At 38.2% G+C, this 17,947-nt stretch overlaps 1 protein-coding gene across 4 annotated transcripts in view; it reads left to right on the top strand.

Moving 5' to 3' along the window:
- The window catches only part of AKT3 (AKT serine/threonine kinase 3), a 379,096-nt gene that overhangs the window by 349,876 nt on the left and 11,273 nt on the right, over nt 1-17,947 (top strand). The window contains exon 12 of one of the 4 annotated variants that reach the window (XM_081216482.1): nt 2,005-2,065. The exons of the other annotated variants lie outside the window; for them this stretch is intronic. Within the exon in view, the coding sequence (XP_081072608.1) occupies nt 2,005-2,010 (6 nt within the window). The 3' untranslated portion in view covers nt 2,011-2,065. Of the gene's footprint in view, nt 1-2,004; nt 2,066-17,947 lie in introns of those variants that run through there. 4 annotated transcript variants of the gene reach the window in all.

The following is a 17,947-nucleotide window of genomic DNA, read 5'->3' as shown; positions in this document are numbered from 1 at the left end:
TTTAAGTTGAAGCCAGTGTACATTTGTCATTCCAAAACTCCTAAGGTGCTTAAGAATTATACTAACTCTACTCTGCCTGTGGTTTATAAATGGAACAACAAAGCCTAGATGACAGCACATCTGTTTACAACATGGTTTACTGAATATTCTAAGCCCACTGTTGATGCCTACTGCTCAGATGAAAGATTCCTTTCAGAATATTACTACTGCTCATTACAATGGACCTGGTCATCTAATGGAAATGTATGATGAGGTTAATGCTGTTTCCATGCCTGCTAAGACGCATCCATTCTGAAACCCATGGATTAAGGAGTCATTTCAATTTTCAAGTCTTATTATTTAAGAAATTCATTTTGTAAGGCTCTAGCTGCTGTAGATAGTGATTCCTCTGATGGATCTGGGCAAAATAAATTGAAAGCCTTCTGGAAAAGATTCACCATTCTAGATGCCATTAAGAACATATCATTCATGGGAAGAAGTCAAAAGTTCAACATTAATAGGAGTTTGGAAGAAGTTGATTCCAACCTTCATGGGTGACTTTGAGGGGTTCAAGACTTCAGTGGAAGAAGTAACTGCAGATATGGTGGAAACAGCAAGAGAACTAGAATTAGAAGTGGAGCCTGAAGATAAAGACTGAATTGCTGTAACCTCATGATAAAACTTGAACACATGAGGAGTTGCTTCTTATGGATGAGTAAAGAAAGTGGTTTCTTTCTACTCCTGGTGAAGATGCTGTGAAGATTGTTGAAATGAAAACGCAGTGTTTAGAATATTGCATAAATTTAATTGATAAAGCAGCAGCAGGGTTTGAGAGAATTGAGTCCAATCTTGAAAGAAGTCTACTGTGGGTAAAATGCTATCAAATGCTATCAAACAGCATTACATGCTACAGAGAAATCATTTGTGAAAGGAAGAGTCAATCGATGCAGCAAACTTCATTGTTATTTTATTTTAAGAAATGTCCACAGCCACCCCAGCCTTCAGCAAACAGCACCCTGATCAGTCAGCAGCGGTCAACATGGACGCAAGACTCTCCACCGGCAAAAAGATTAGGACTCTCTGAAGGTTCAGATGATGGTTAGCACTTTTTAGCAAGTTATTTAGATATAATGTTATTGCACACATTATGGACTACAGTATAGTGTAAACATAACTATATGCCCTGGGAAACGAAAAAGTTCTTGTGACTCGCCTTATTGCGATATTAGCTTTATTGCAGTGGTCTGTTCCAGAGCCAGTGATATCTCCGAGGTATGCCTGTGGAGTAATTCAGATCATTTCAAGTCCTGTTTAACTGAAAATTTCCCAGATTAGCCGGTAGTGCTACTTGTTATTTCTTCTAATTTTATGATTCTGCTGTACAGCTGCTAGTGTACATCTACAAGGAGAGGCTTGGATGTACAACTTAGGAAAGATAGGTGTGTGTTTAGAACCTCTTATGACCGCTTTCATAGAAACTGCTCTCTGACTCTTCCTTCCTTCAAATTAAACTTTCACCTTTTCCTCCTCAACTTTTAAAGCCCCTACCTTTCTTTCTTTACTTCTCACCAAAATCTCATCCCCCCCAACCTAGGAGCTCTCTTATCACTGGATCTTTTCTAGGGAGTTGATCTGGTGTGATAATGAGAAGGTGGCTGTCATTGCAGGAACTTGGGCAAAGGAGCTAGGTTCTTGGTCATCCTCATAGAAATATAATATGAATTTCTCTATGAAAATATTATGATTATTGGTTGGTAGCTTTATTATTAACATTTCTTTTTTCCCCCTGTATTTTAGGTTTAATAGACTTTAATATTACTGCCTGGGAGCCTACCCACACTGTGTAGGATTTTTTTGTTTGATTTTGTTTTCTGTCTATTGAAATAGGTCTCAGGTTTTCTCCAACTTCCTTGCAGGCTTTTGTAACAAAACTGATTTATAAATTGGAAATTGCCTATATATAATTTCTCCCCAATTTAAATACTCATTTAACTTTGGCCTATGTTTTTGAACATTCCTAATCAGAAATAGTGATGAGGACTTCCCTGGTGGCGCAGTGGTTGAGAGTCTGCCTGCCGATGCAGGGGACACGGGTTCGTGCCCCGGTCCGGGAAGATCCCACATGCCGCGGAGCGCCTGGGCCCGTGAGCCATGGCCGCTGAGCCTGTGCGTCCGGAGCCTGTGCTGCACAACGGGAGATGCCACAACAGTGAGAGGCCCACGTACTGCAAAAAAAAAAAGAGAGAGAGAGAGAAATAGTGATGAGTGGCTGCTACACTGCTGATGCTGGACAGTACCTATGAAATCTCCTGGATGAGGGATAAAGAATACATTGTTTCAGCAGGTTCTGAGTGAAAACTGAGGTTAATAATGCATGCAATTTGCCCATAATCACTATCATAGAAGCAAAGTCATTTTTACTACTGTCCCCTGACTTTCAGTAAGGCCCTCTTCATTTCACTAATGAGAACTCTTTTACCTTTATTAGCAGCTCTTCTCCAAGTATAACTGAAATCTTCAAATATGCCTTGTATCTATGGATGTTTGCGAATAGTATCACCTATCGACAGACCTACAGTCATTGAAATGAGTGCTTGTGAACTTTTTAAATGAGAGAATGTATCAAGGGAAAAAAAACATGAGTTCAAATTTCTGGGAATTACTTTAAAAGTAGTTCAAATAAAATACTGTTTATTTAAAAGCCCTTCTAAGTTCCAAATATATTAATTAAGTGTTTAATGTGTGTTATAGCTAAAATAGTCATTTCGTTGGGATCAATTTATGATATAATAGTTGTATGTTAGTGTATATCTTGGATCCCTTGGTGCATTTTTTATAGGATCAAGGTCAACATTATGGACATGAATTACTATTGTGTGATTTTGCAAAAATGAAATATAGTTTTTTGAGCTTCTGATCATCTGTCAAGAAAAGTTAATTGACATGGGAAAGGTTAGCAGAAAATATAATTAAATCTTGTTTGTCATAGATCTGTTAGTTTTGTTTGAAATAAATCCTCTTTCCATATTCCCATTTTTTCCAATACATGCGTATATTGGAATACACACACACACACACACACATACACACACACACACACAAACCATAAAACCAGTTTTTCAGAAGAACTAGAGATTAAATAAACCAAAATCCCTACCTAATCTTAGTTACTCTCTTGAGTTATCTTGAAGAGGTGGAATTATATCATCAGATTAATGTCTGTGACAAATCTAAGCATTCAATAGTTGGCAGTTTTTACTGTGTCTATGTTTCCAGTACTTTTGATCCATGTATGTCATCACAGAATAGTGTATGAGATAACCACAGTATTTATTTAATTAAAGTGGCAATTAATGTTCCATAATCACTGTGTCACCTTTCTCTGAAAGTTTCAAGCCCTGCTGTTTATTTTAGAGCACCTAAACTGAAAACAGAAGAATATACAGACTTTGTGGTAGCAATTGATTTTGTTGCTAAGGAAGGTCAGGGAGACTGACCTTCAAACACCCATGCTGTCCTTCCAGCCATACTAGAAGTGGTGAATATGACTTACTCTAGCAAGTTTAGGTAATTTTTTTCTCTCTCCATTCTTTCCCTTACACTGTAAAGAAACATAAAAATATTTACTTTTAGAAATTCTAGATAGCACATAACAGACTGATTTTGTAACAGTTAAAATTTGGTAGAGGGTCAGTGTGGGAAGTGTGGTAGAGGATCACTGCAGAAAGGAGTTACGGAGCTGCAACTCTGTTGCCACTGTAGGGACTTGAGGTTGTAAACCCAATTATGTCTATACCTTTTCAGTAAACTGAAAGCACTGTCTGGAACCCAGCACCTTGATCTTCCTGTTTTGATCTTTGGGAACTACATTGTCTGAAAACAAATTAGCTTTTAGAGAAAGAGCTGTGCCAAATTTAATGTGTCGTTGGGAAAATATGTTAAGTTTGCAGTTAATGACACTATGGCCATTCATTGAGGTAACATATAAAGGTAGCTGAGATTTACAGTTGAGTGCTCCTGACTTTGTCCATACCTTACCATTACTAAATGAAAGCTTACATTGTGACAATTGATGCAGGAGTGTTTTGAGAGATGTGTGCAGAGAGAAAAGAAGACGATATTAAGACGATATTGGTTTAAACACAAAATAGAATATTAATGTGTTAGCCCGCTAGGGCTGCCATAACAAAATACCACAGACTGGGTGACTTAAACAACAGAAATTTTTATGTTCTCACAGTTCTGGAGGCTGGAATCTAAGATCAAGGTGTTGGCAGGGTTGGTTTCTTCTGAAGCCTCTTTCCTTGGCTTGCAGATGGCCGCCTTCTTACTTTGTCCTCTGTGTGTGTATGCTCCTGGTGTCCTTTTGAGGGTCCAAATTTTCTCCATTTATGAGGACACAAGTCAGGTAGGATTAAGGCTAATGCCCCATTTTAATGTAATCATCTCTTTAAAGGCCCTATCTTCAAATAGTCACTGGGGGAGGTTAGGACTTCAACATATGGATTTGGAGGGGAATACAGTTCAGCCCATAATAATTAAATATTTGAAATTTGTTCACTTATTGTTTAAATGTATATTCTAGTAATCTGTGATAAAATCCAAGGTCTGAGCATTCTTGATGATTTCTGTGAGTATACCTCTGTAGCATTTTTTTGCAAATCTCTCTCACATCTTTCCCCATATATAAAATTTTAGGGTTTTTACTTCCCTGTACATATGTTTACATTTAACTGTATTGCCTTCTGCTTCTGTGTGTGAGGGGGGCTTGGGCAAGAAATAATGTCCTCCAGCATAAATATCTTTAACTAATGTCTGGAGAAGCAATCAAAGGCAAAAACAGTTTTCATGCAGTCTTCACATTCTAAGTACTATAGTAGAAAGAGCTTGGGATCAGGAAACCTAGGTTTTTGCTGCTTCAGTTGCTATTTGTATCATCTTTAGGAAGTTATTTTACTAACTTTAGCTTTAATTTCCTCATCTCTAAAATGGTAGACCGAATGTTCTCTGACATCCGATTGAATGATATATTCACTTATTCAGGAAGTTTTATTGAGTACTGCTATGTGGCAAGCACTGTTTAAGGAATTAGGGATATAGCCTAAGTGTAAAACAAAGTCCCAGATGAGACAAGTATAACACAAATAGCAAGATGGTACATTTAATCCCAACCGTATCAGTCATCACATTAAATGTAGATAAACTCTAAACACAATTAAAAGACAGAGATTGTCAGATTGGATAAAAAGCAAAAAACACCTCTATGTGGATTAGAGAAACCCACTTTAAATGTAAAATACAGATAGGTAAAATGGGAAATGATATTCCATGCTCATACCAATCAAAAGAAGACGAGAGTGGTTATATTAATATCTATGAAGTAGATTTCAAAGCAAGTAATATTATTGGAGATCAGGAGGATTATTTCATTATAACAAAGGGATCAGTTCATCAAGAGGACATTACAATCTTAATCATTTGTGTACCTAATAACAAAACTTAAATACATAAAGCAAAGCTAATAGAACTGCAAGGAAAAATAGATAAATCCAAAATTATAGTTGGATATTTCAATACCTATCTTCAAGTAATTAATAGAAGTAGAGAGAAAATCATTAAGATTACAAAAGACTTTAGCAATACTATCAACCAAACTTAATCTAACTGACGTTTATAGAAAACCACCCAATAACAGAAGACTTATTCTTTTCAAGGCCATACAGAACACTTACCATGATATACCATATTTGGGCAAAACAACTCTCTATAAATTTAAAAGGATCCAAATAATTTAAAGCATATTCTCTTTGAATGAAAGGGAATTAAATTAGAAATCAAAACAAAAGGATATGTGGAAAAATTCCAAGTATTTGGAAACTAAACACAATTTAAAATAATCCATGGGTCAAAGAAAACAGCAGGGAAACGAGAAAGTATCTTGAACTGAGTAAAAATGAAAGCAAAGTGTTTATCTGTGGGATACAACTAATACAATAGTTCAAGGGAAATTTATAGTACCAATTGATTATATTTGAAAAGAAGAAAGGTCTAAGATCAGTTCTATCTTAAGAAACTAAAATAAGAGGAACAAATTAAACCCAGTGTAAGTAGGAGAAAGGAAATAATAAAGATTGGGACAGCAGTCAATGAAAAAGAAAGCAGAAAAATAATAGAGAAAATCAATGAAAGGAAAAGCTAGTATTTTTTAGAAGACTGATAAATTTCTAACAAAATTTAACAAAAAAGTGAGAACAAAATTATTAATATCATGACTGAGAGAGGTGACTGTACTACAGATTTTATGGCTTTTAAATGGTTTATAAGGAAATATTATGAAAACCTTTGTCAATGAATTCAACAATTTTGCTTAAATGGACAAATTCCTTGGAAGACACAAACTGCCAAAGCAAAAGAGATAATCATGAATAGCTTTGTGTGTGTTAAAGAAATTATATTTTTAGTTAAAACCCTTCTCACAAAGAAGACTCCAGACCCATGTGGCTTCACCAATGAATTCCACTGAACGTTTAAGTAAGATATAGTATCGGTGCTATACAAGTTCTTTTGCAAAATTGAATATTAGGGAATATTTCCTAATTCATTCTATGGGGCTAGCTTAATCTGATACCCAAAGCAGGCAAAGATAGTACAAGAAAAAAAACTATAAACACATTTCCTTAATAGACATATATGTAGTAAAAACACTTAACATGATTTTAGCAAATTAAGTCCAAAAAAAGATTTTTTTAAAAAAATAGCACATCTTTACCAGGTGGGGTTTATTCCAGGAATACAAGGTTGGTTTAATATTCAATTAATCACTATGATTTATCATATTAATAGACTGAAAAAATACACGTTTATCTCAATGGATGCAGGAAAAGAAGCGTTCAAAACAAATCTAACATCCATTTCTGATTTAAGCCAAAAAGGAAGCAAACAAAAATACTCCCAGTAAACCTGGAATAGGAAACTTTTTTAACCTGATAAAGAACATCTATGGAAAACCTATATTAAATATCTTAATGAAGAAAGACTGAATGGTTTCACAAGGCAAAAATGTTCACTCTGTTCACCATTGTACTGGAGGTTCTAATAAGGTAAAGCAAGAAAAAGAATTTAACATGCATATAGATTGGAAAGAAAGAAGTAAATCTGTCTTTATTCATGAACAACATGATTTATATATGTAGAAAATCAGGTGGAATCTATAAAAAAGCTACTAAAGTTTAACCTATGGGTGTACTTGATACAAGATGAATATATAGAGTTCAGGATATAAAAAGAACTGTAATTTTATACAGCAGCAACAATCCAAAGTGGAAATGAATAAAAATATTATTTATGATAACAACAGAAATGTGAAATACTTAGTGATACTTTTCTTTTTTTAACACCTTTACTGGAGTATAATTGCTTTACAATGTTGTGTTAGTTTCTGCTGTATAACAAAGTGAATCAGCTATATGTATACATATATCCCCACATACCCTCTCTCTTGCACCTCCCTCCCACTATCCCTATTCCCCCCCTCTAGGTGGTCACAAAGCACTGAGCTGATCTCCCTGTGCTATGCAGCTGCTTCCCACTAGCTAGCTATTTTACATTTGGTAGTGTATATATGTCAGTGCTACTCTCTCACTTTATCTCAGCTTACCCTTCCCCCTCCCCGTGTCCTCAAGTCCATTCCCTACATCTTCATCTTTGTTCCTATCCTACCCCTAGGTTCATCAGAACCATATTTTTTTTAGATTCCATATGTATGTATTAGCATACAGTATTTGTTTTTCTCTTTCTGACTTACTTCACTCTGTATGACAGGCTATAGGTCCTTCCACCTCACTACAAATAACTCAATTTCATTGCTTTTTATGGCCGAGTATCAATCCATTGTATATACGTGCCACATCTTCTTTATCCATTCACCTGTCCATGGACATTTAAGATGGTTCCATGTCCTAGCTATTGTAAATAGTGCTGCAGTGAACATTGTGGTACATGTCTCTTTTTGAATTATGATTTTCTCAGGGTATATGCCCAGTAGTGGGATTGCTGTGTCATATGGTAGTTCTATTTCTAGTTTTTTAAGGAAGCTCCATACTGTTCTTCATAGTGTCTGTATCGATATACATTCCCACCAACAGTGCAAGAGGGTTCCCTTTTCTCCACACCCTCTCCAGCATTTACTGTTTGTAGATTTTTTGATGATGGCCATTCTGACTGCTGTTAGGTGATACCTCACTGTGATTTTGATTTGCATTTCTCTAATGATTAATGATGTTGAGCATCTTTTCATGTGTTTGTGGGCAATCTGTATATCATCGTTGGAAGAATGTCTACTTAGGTCTTCTGCCCATTTTTGGATTGGGTTGTTTGTTTTTTTGTTATTGAGCTACATGAGCTGCTTGTATATTATGGAGATTAATCCTTTGTCAGTAGCATCGTTTGCAAATATTTTCCCCCATTCTGAGGGTTGTCTTTTTGTATTGTATATGGTTTCCTTTACTGTTCAAAAGCTTTGAAGTTTCATTAGGTCCCATTTGTTTATTTTTGTTTTTATTTTCATTTCTCTAGGTGGATCAAAAAGGATCTTGCTGTGATTTATGTCATAGGGTGTTCTTCCTATGTTTTCCTCTAAGAGTTTTATAGTGTCTGGCCTTACATTTAGGTCTTTAATCCTTTTTTTTTTTTTTTTGGCTGTACGCGGGCCTCTCACTGTTGTGGCCTCTCCCGTTGCAGAGCACAGGCTCCAGACGCGCAGGCTCAGCAGCCATGGCTCACGGGCCCAGCCGCTCTGCGGCATGTGGGATCTTCCCGGACCGGGGCACAAACCCATGTCCCCTGCATCGGCAGGCGGACTCTTAACCACTGCACCACCAGGGAAGCCCTAATGTGACTTTTAAAGCTTGTGTTTCCTTATTTTCATTTGGGATGATCTACCCATTGGTGAAAATGGGGTGTTAAAATACTCTACTATTATTGTGTTACTGTCAATTTCCCCTTTATGGCTGTTTGCATTTGCCTTATGTATTTAGGTGCTCCTATGTTGGGTACATAAATATTTACAACTGTTATATCTTCTTCTTGGATTAATCCCTTGATCATTATGTAGTGTCTTTCTTTGTCTCTTGTAATAGTCTTTTCTTTGAAGTCTATTTCATCTGATATGAGTATTGCTACTCCAGCTTCCATTTGATTTCCATTTGAGTGGAATATCTTTTTCCATCCCTTCACTTTCAGTCTGTATGTGTCTCTACATCTGGTGTGGGTCTCTTGTAGACAGCGTATATATGGGTCTTGTTTTTGAATCCATTCAGCTAATATGTTTGTTTTGGTTGGAACATTTAATCCATTTACATTTAAGGTAATTATCAATATGTATGTTCCTACTATCATTTTCTTAATTGTTTTGGGTTTGTTATTGTAGGTCTTTTCCTTCTTTTGTGTTTCCTGCCTAGAGAAGTTACTCTAGCATTTGTTGTAAAGCTAGTTTGGTGGTGCTGAATTTTCTTAACTTTTGCTTGTCTGTAAATGTTTTAATTTCTCTGTCAAATCTGAATGAGATCCTTGCTGGGTAGTGTAATCTTGGTTGTAGATTTTTCCCTTTCATCACTTTAAATATGTCTTGCCACTCCCTTCTGGCTTGCAGAGTTTCTTCTGAAAGATCAGCTGTTAGCCTTATGGGGATTCCCTTGTATGTTATTTGTTGCTTTTCCTTTGCTGCTTTTAATATTTTTCTTTGAATTTAATTTTTGATAGTTTGATTAATATGTGTCTTGGCGTGTTTCTCCTTCGATTTATCCTGTATGGGACTCTCTGTGCTTCCTCGACTTGATTGATTATTTCCTTTCCCATGTTAGAGAAGTTTTCAACTATAATCTCTTCAAATATTTTCTCAGGCACTTTCTTTATCTCTTCTTCTTCTGGGACCCCTGTAATTTGAATGTTGGTGCTTTAATATTGTCCCAGAGACCTCTGAGACTGTCCTCAATTCTTTTCACTCCTTTTCTTTACTCTGCTCTGCAGCAGTTATTTCCACTATTTTATCTTCCAGGTCACTTATCCATTTTTCTGCCTCAGTTATTCTGCTATTGATTCCTTTTAGAGTATTTTTAATTTCATTTATTGTGTTGATTCATCATTGTTTGCTCTTTAGTTCTTCTCGATCCTTGTTAAACACTTCTTGTATTTTCTCCATTCTATTTCTGAGATTTTGGATCATCTTCACTATCATTACTCTGAATCTTTTTTCAGGTGGACTGACTATTTCCTCTTCATTCGTTTGGTCTGGTGTGTTTTTACCTTGCTCCTTCATCTGCTACATATTTCTCTTTCTTATCATTTTACTTAGTGTGTTTGGGGTCTCCTTTTCACAGGCTGCAGGTTTGTAGTTCCCATTATTTTTGGTGTCTGCCCCCAGTGGGTGAGGTTGGTTCAGTGACTTGTGTAGGCATTCTGGTGGAGGGGACTGGTACCTGTGTTCTGGTGGGTGGGGCTGCATCTTGTGCTTCTGGTGGGCAGGGCTGCATCCGGTGGTGTGTTTTGGGGTGTCTGTGAACTTAGTATGACTTTAGGCAGCCTCTCTGCTAATGGGTGGGATTGTGTTCCTGTCTTCCTAGTTTTTTGGCATGGGGCCTCCTGCACTGGAGCTTGCTGGCCGTTGGTGGAGCTGGGTATTAGTGTTGAGACGAAGATCTCTGGGAGTGCTCTCGCCAATTGATATCACGTGGGGCTGGGAGGTTTCTGGTGGTCCAATGTCCTGGACTCGGCCCTCCCACCTCAGAGGCTCAGGTCTGACACCCGGCCGGAGGACAAAGACCCCGCCAGCCACATGGCTCAGAAGAAAAGGAAGAAAGAAAGAAAAGAAAGAAAAAAAAAAAAACAGATGGAACTCTAGGACATGTGGTAAGAGCAAACCTAAACAGACAAAATCACACAAAGAAGCATACACATACACACTCACAAAAAGAGAAAAAGGGGAAAAAATGAAAAAATTAAAAGAGGAACAGAGCAACCAAACCAATTAACAAATCCACCAATGATATTAAGCACTAAAAACTAAACTAAGATAAAAATAAAACCAGAAACCAATTAGATGCAGAAAGCAAACCCCAAGTCTACAGTTGCTCCCAAAGTCTACCACCTCAATTTGGGGAACATTCGTTGTCTATTCAGGTATTCCACAGATGCAGGGTTTATCAAGTTGATTGTAGGGATTTAATCCACTCCTCCTGAGGCTGCACAGAGAAATTTCCCTTTCTCTTCTTTGTTCACACAACTCCTGGGGTTCAGCTTTGGTTTTGGCCCCGCCTCTGAGTGTAGGCTGCCCTCAGGAGTCTGCTCCCCGCCCAGATAGGAGAAGGTTAAATCAGCAGCTGATTAGGCTTTCTTGCTCACTCAGGCCAGGGAGAGGGAGGGGTACGGTAGTCATAATTGGATTGTGGGGCCAGCCTGTGGCGGCAGAGGCTAGCGTGACATTGCAACAGCCTGAGGTGCACTGTGTGTTTTGCAGGGAATGTTGTCCTTGGATCACAGGACCCTGGTAGTGGCGGGCTGCACAGGCTCCCAGGGGCGTGTGGGAAGTGACCTGTGGTTGCACACAGGATTTTTAATGGTAGCGGCAGCAGCGTTAGCAGTTCATGCCCGCCTCTGGGGTCTGAGCTGATAGCCGTGGCTCCACCCATCTCTGGAGCTCGTTTAGGCGGTGCTCTGAATGCCCTCTTCTCGCACACCCTGAAACAATGGTCTTTTGCCTCTCCAGCAGATCCAGACTTTTTCCCATACTGTCTTCTGGCTAGCTGTGGTGCACTAGCCCCCTTCAGGCTGTGTTCACGCAGCCAACCCCAGTCCTCTCCCTGGGATCTGACCTGTGAAACCCGAGCCTTAGCTCCCAGCCCCCACCCACCCTGGCGGGTGAGCAGACAAGCGTCTCAGGTTGGTGAGTGCTGGTTGACACCGATCCTTTGTGCAGGAATCGCTCCACTTTGCCCTCTGCACGCCTGTTGCTGCGCTCTCCTCCGTGGCTCTGAAGCTTCCCCCCTGCCCACCCCTTGTCTCCACCAGTGAAGGGGCTTCCTAGTGTGTGGAAACTTCCTCCTTCACAGCTCCCTCCCAGAGGTTCCCTATTCTTTTGTCTCTTTGTTTTTCTTTTTTCTTTTGCCCTACCCAGGTATGTGGGGATTTTCTTGCCTTTTGGGAAGTCTGAGGTCTTCTGCCAGCATTCAGTAGGTGTTCTGTAGGAGTTGTTCCACATGTAGATGTATTTTTGATGTATTTCTGGGGAAGAAGGTGATCTGTACGTCTTTACTCCTCTGCCATCTTGAAGGTCTCTTCTAGGGAAGCTTTTGACAAGATTTGAAAGACCTTTATACTGAAAACTAAAATAATTGTTGAGAAAAGTTAAAAAACAGCCTAAAGCAATGGAAAGATATACTGTGCTCATGATCTAGAAGACTCAATATTTTTAAGATGTTAGTTCTCTCAAAATTGATAGATAAATTCAGCACAACCCTAATCAAGACCCTAGGAGGTTATTCTGTAGAGATTATTAGGTTGATTCTAAAATTCATATGAAATATAGAGGACTTAAAAGAGCCAGAACAACTTGACAAAAAAATGAAGGTGGAGGGCCTACCTACCTTACTTCAAGACTAATTATTAACTCACAGTAATCAAATCAAGAGAGCTTGTTAATGAATAGATAACATCTTTATTCACCATAAAGTTGGGCAAAGAGATCAATACAACTCAATAGAAAATCTGGAAAGAGACTCACATATATATGGTTAATTGACTTTCAATAAAAGTATTAAGATAGTTCAATTGGTGCTGAAACAATTGGACATCCATGTTAAAAAAATAATTTGCAGTATATATGAAATTAACTCCAAATGTATTATAGTTCTGAACATACAGGAGAAAAATCTTTGTGGTATTAGGTTATGCAGAGATTTCTTAGACAAGGGCAAAGCATGATCCATAGAAAAAAGTAATAAATCAGACTTTATCAAAATTAGGAATGTGTATTCTTCAAAAGTCACCGATAAGAGAACAAAGAGAGTAGTCACAAATCACAAATCTGATAAAGGATATGCATACAGAGTGTATAAAGAACTCTCTAAACCTAATGAGAAGGAAAAAGAAGGACAAATATTTGAGAAGACACTTCATCAAAGAAGAAATAAACTTGTGAACAAGGTGATTGATTATTCATTAGGGAAATATAAATTAAAACATAGTGAAATGCCACCACGTATTAGAATATAGAATAAAACATATTAGAATAAAACAATGTTGGCAAGACTGTGGAACAACTAGGACTCTTCTTCGCTATTGATAGGAACATGCAGCAATGCAACTACTTTGGGAAAGACTTGGGCATAAAGATTCCTAGCAACTTTATTTGTTATAGCCCCAAACTAGAAGCAACCCAGAAGTCCATGGAGAGGTGAATGGTTAAACAAATTGAGGTACATCTGTATGATGGAATATTACCCAACAGTAAAATGGTTGAGCTATTGATACAAGCAATGATGTGGATGAGTGTCAAAATTATCATGCTAAGTGAAAGAAACCAGATGAAGAATACATACTATTTGATTCCAAATGTGTAAGAGTCAAGAAAATATAAACAAATCACTCATGGCAGAGAGCAGGTCAGCTGTTGCCTGCAAGGGGATACAGGAGAGGACAGGATTACATAGGGTTATGAGAAAATATCTACAAGCAATGGGTATGTTCATCATCTTGATTTCATGGGTATATACATATGTCAAAACATCAAATTGTATACTCTTTTTGTACACTCTTAAGATATGTGTGCAGTTTATTGTATGTCGATCATAAAACTGTTCTTTAAAAGTACGTACCCTTGTGGAACTTATATTTTACTGAGGAGGAGGTGTAATGACAATAAACATGTATTTTGCATGTGTATATATAGGTGTGTATGTGTCAGATGTTGAAAAGTCTTTTAAAGAAAAAGCAGTGTGAGGATAGAAAGTAATGGGGAGGGCAGCTGTTTGAGAGAGGAGGTCAGGTAAATGTAGTATCATGACATTTTAACAGACTAGTGTAAGCACCCTGTAATCTTTTGAAAACTGTTTAAAGATTTGTTTCAGTTTTTTTAAAGTTTCAGGTGACCATTCTCTCTCTCATCTAAAAAGATAACAGCTTTCCCCTAACTTGAAGGCAGATTTAAGATTTACATTTCTGCCATCAGAAGGAACCATATGGGAAGGGTGGGCAGAGGTAAGCAAAACCTACTCCACATGCCCAATAGAAGCCCATTTCTGCTCGAAGAATTTCTTGTGGTTAATTTTTTTTTATTGAAAGGATGAGACCTATTTTTTGAACATTTGTAGAATGGTGAATCAGAAAGAAAGTCACAACCAGAATCCCAGTCTCCTACTTGCCTGCCAGGGAGGCAGTTATCCCTCAGTTTTCTAAAAGGAAAACAAAATTCTCCAGTCACTATCATTGTTGGTGTTGTGTGCATGTGTATGACGTCGGTGAGGGACTTTAAAAATCATTGCTCTTGTGGAACTTTTATTTTATTGGGAAGGAGCTGTAATGGTGATGCATGTGTATATGTGTCAGATGTTGAAAAGTCTTGAAGAAAAACAAAGCAGTGTGAGAATGAGCTTTTGAATGAGTGGAAGAGGGAAGATTTCCATCAGTGGAGTGAACTGCTTGCTTGTTTCCAGTCATCCTAACAGAGCAGATAGAAACGTGTTCTGGTACCTTAGCAGCCATTACCGCTCATGAGTGGAACCTGAATTTGTTTCAGTTCCAAAAATAGTGATTGCTAATGATAGAGACTTTAGAATATCTGTGTACTGGGGGCATAGAGAAAGAATGTTAAAAAGAAAAGAAATTTAAAATGCTGTGTAACATGTGCTGCAAACTGAAATATGGTCCTTTATTTCGAAAAAATGCTTTTAATTCTGCTCATCCCTTGGCTTTCTAAAACATAGTCTAAAAATCCTAAAGATGCCACCAGAAAACTACTAGAGTTAATCAATGAATTTGGTAAAGTAGCAGGATACAAAATTAATGTACAGAAATCTCTTGTATTCCTATAACTAACAACGAAAAAATCTGAAAAAGAAACTAAGGAAACACTGCCATTTACCATTGCAACAAAAAGAATAAAATACCTAAGAATAAACCTACCTAAGGAGGCAAAAGACCTGTATGCAGAAAACTATGTGACACTGATGAAAGAAATTAAAGACAGTACAAACAGATGGAGAGATATACCGTGTTTTTGGATTGGAAGAATCGACATTGTGAAAATGACTGTACTACCCAAAGCAATCTAAAGATTCAATGCAATCCCTATCAAATACCAATGGCATTTTCCACAGAACTAGAACAAGAAATTTTACAGTTTATTTGGAAACAAAGGCCCTGAATAGCCAAAGCAATCTTCAGAAAGAAAAACAGAGCTGGAGGAATCAGGCTCTCTGACTTCAGACTATACTACAAAGCTACAGTAATCAAGACAGTATGGTACTGGCACAAAAACAGAAATATAGATCAGTGGAACAGGATAGAAAGCCCAGAGATAAACCCACGCACATATGGTCACCTTATCTTTGACAAAAAAGGCAAGAATATACAATGGAGAAAAGACAGCTTCTTCAATAAGTGGTGCTGGGAAAACTGAACAGCTACATGTAAACAAATGAAACCAGAACACTCCCTAACACCATACACAAAAATAAACTCATAATGGATTAGACACCTAATTCTAAGCCTGGACACTATAAAACTCTTAGAGGAAAACATAGGAAGAACACTCTTTGACATAAATCACATCAAGATCTTTTTTGATCCACCTCCTAGAGTAATGAAAATAAAAACAAAAATAAACAAATGGGACCTAATGAAACTTCAAAGCTTTTGAACAGCAAAGGAAACCATAAACAAGATGAAAAGACAACCCTCAGAATGGGAGAAAATATTTGCAAATGAAGCAAGTGACAAAGGATTAATCTCCAAAATATACAAGCAGTTCATGCAGCTCAATATCAAAAAAACAAACAACCCAATCCAAAAATGGGCAGAAGACCTAAGTAGACATTCCTCCAAAGAAGATATACAGATTGCCCACAAACACATGAAAAGATGCTCAACATCACTTATCATTAGAGAAATGCAAATCAAAATCACAGTGAGGTATCACCTCACACCAGTCAGACTGGCCATCATCAAAAAATCTACCAACAATAAGTGCTGGAGAGGGTGTGGATAAAAGGGAACCCTCTTGCACTGTTGGTGGGAATGTAAATTGATACAGCCACTATGGAGGTTCCTTAAAAAACTAAAAATAGAACTACCATATGACCCAGCAACCCCACTACTGGGCATATACCCTGAGAAAACCATAATTCAAAAAGAGTCATGTACCACAATGTTCATGGCAGCTCTGTTTACAATAGCCAGGACATGGAAGCAACCTGAATGTCCTTCGACAGATGAATGGATAAAGAAGATGTGGCACATGTATACAGTGGAATATTAGTCAGTCATAAAATGGAACAAAATTGAGTTATCTGTAGTGAGGTGGATGGACCTAGAGTCTATCATACAGAGTGAGGTAAGTCAGAAAGTGAAAAACAAATACCGTATGCTAATGCATACATGTGGAATCTAAAAAAAACGATACTGATGAACCTAGTGGCAGGGCAGGAATAAAGAGACAGACGTAGAGAACTTACTTGAGGACACGGGGGGAATGGGAAGCTGGGATGAAGTGAGAGGGTAGCACTGACATATGTACACTACCAAATGTAAACTAGATAGCTAGTGGGAAGCTGCTGCATAGCACAGGGAGATCAGCTTGATGCTTTGTGATGAGGGTGGGAAGGAGGCTCAAAAGGGAAGGGATATGGGGGTATATGTATACATATAGCTGATTCACTTTGTTGTACAGCAGAAACTAACACAACACTGTAAAGCAATTATATTCGAATAAAGATGTAAAAAAATAAATAAAATAGCATGAATTAAAAAAACACATTGGAGAATAATGCAAAGATTTTTGTCTCATTTAACATAAATTTGGTGACAGTAACAGTGGAAAATGCATTGAATGATGCCAGTTGTGTATTGGTTTCTGTAAAATTTTTATAAAGTATACTAATTTCTGTCACTCTGTTTTCCATTTTTCTATCTGAATGGTATTCATCAGAGCACATACTCTGACTCCACGCCCTGAGTCTGGGCTTCCTATGTTAAAAAGAAACCTGTAGGCTCTCACCTGTGAGGCTGGAGCCCTGAGAATCAGGACCCCCCTCCTGGTTCCAGTCCCTCCCAGCCAACAGAGGTAGCAGAAGTGGAGGCTCACATGGCTCAGGCTTCTGTCATCTCCAGCACCCCAAGACTTTCCCCCACCCCATGCCTGCTGCTGGTCAGAGGTGAATGAGTCCAGTTCTCTCAACCCTGGAGCAGCTACTCTTAATCTTTGGGGCTATGGTTCCTTTTGAGGAACGGGATAAAATCTATGGACAGGGCTTCCCTGGTGGTGCAGTGGTTGAGAATCCACCTGCCAATGCAGGGGACATGGGTTCATGCCCCGTTCTGGGAAGATCCCACATGCCGCAGAGCGGCTGGGCCCGTGAGCCATGGCCGCTGAGCCTGCGCGTCCGGAGCCTGTGCTCTGCAACGGGAGAGGCCACAACAGTGAGAGACCCACGTACCGCAAAAACAAACAAACAAACAAATCTATGGACAAAATGTTTGTACGTCACTTCGGGGGCTGCCAAGAACCCCTGTTCCATAGGGTTTCAAGTAAGCAGGGTTATATTTCTTTGCCACCAAGTATAGAGGCAGAACTCAATCTGTGATCTACGTAACAACTGTGTAGGTAACAACTATGTTATCAAATTGTGCTTTTAATAATAACCTGTTCAGCTAGGCACCAGGAAGTGCTAGAGAAAGCTAGCAAGGTTGCGCTTTTCCC

The sequence above is a fragment of the Mesoplodon bidens genome, assembly GCF_964165515.1.
Source record: "Mesoplodon bidens genome assembly, chromosome: 2".
Taxonomy (NCBI): domain Eukaryota; kingdom Metazoa; phylum Chordata; class Mammalia; order Artiodactyla; family Ziphiidae; genus Mesoplodon; species Mesoplodon bidens.
This window is presented reverse-complemented; position numbering and strand designations above follow the sequence as displayed.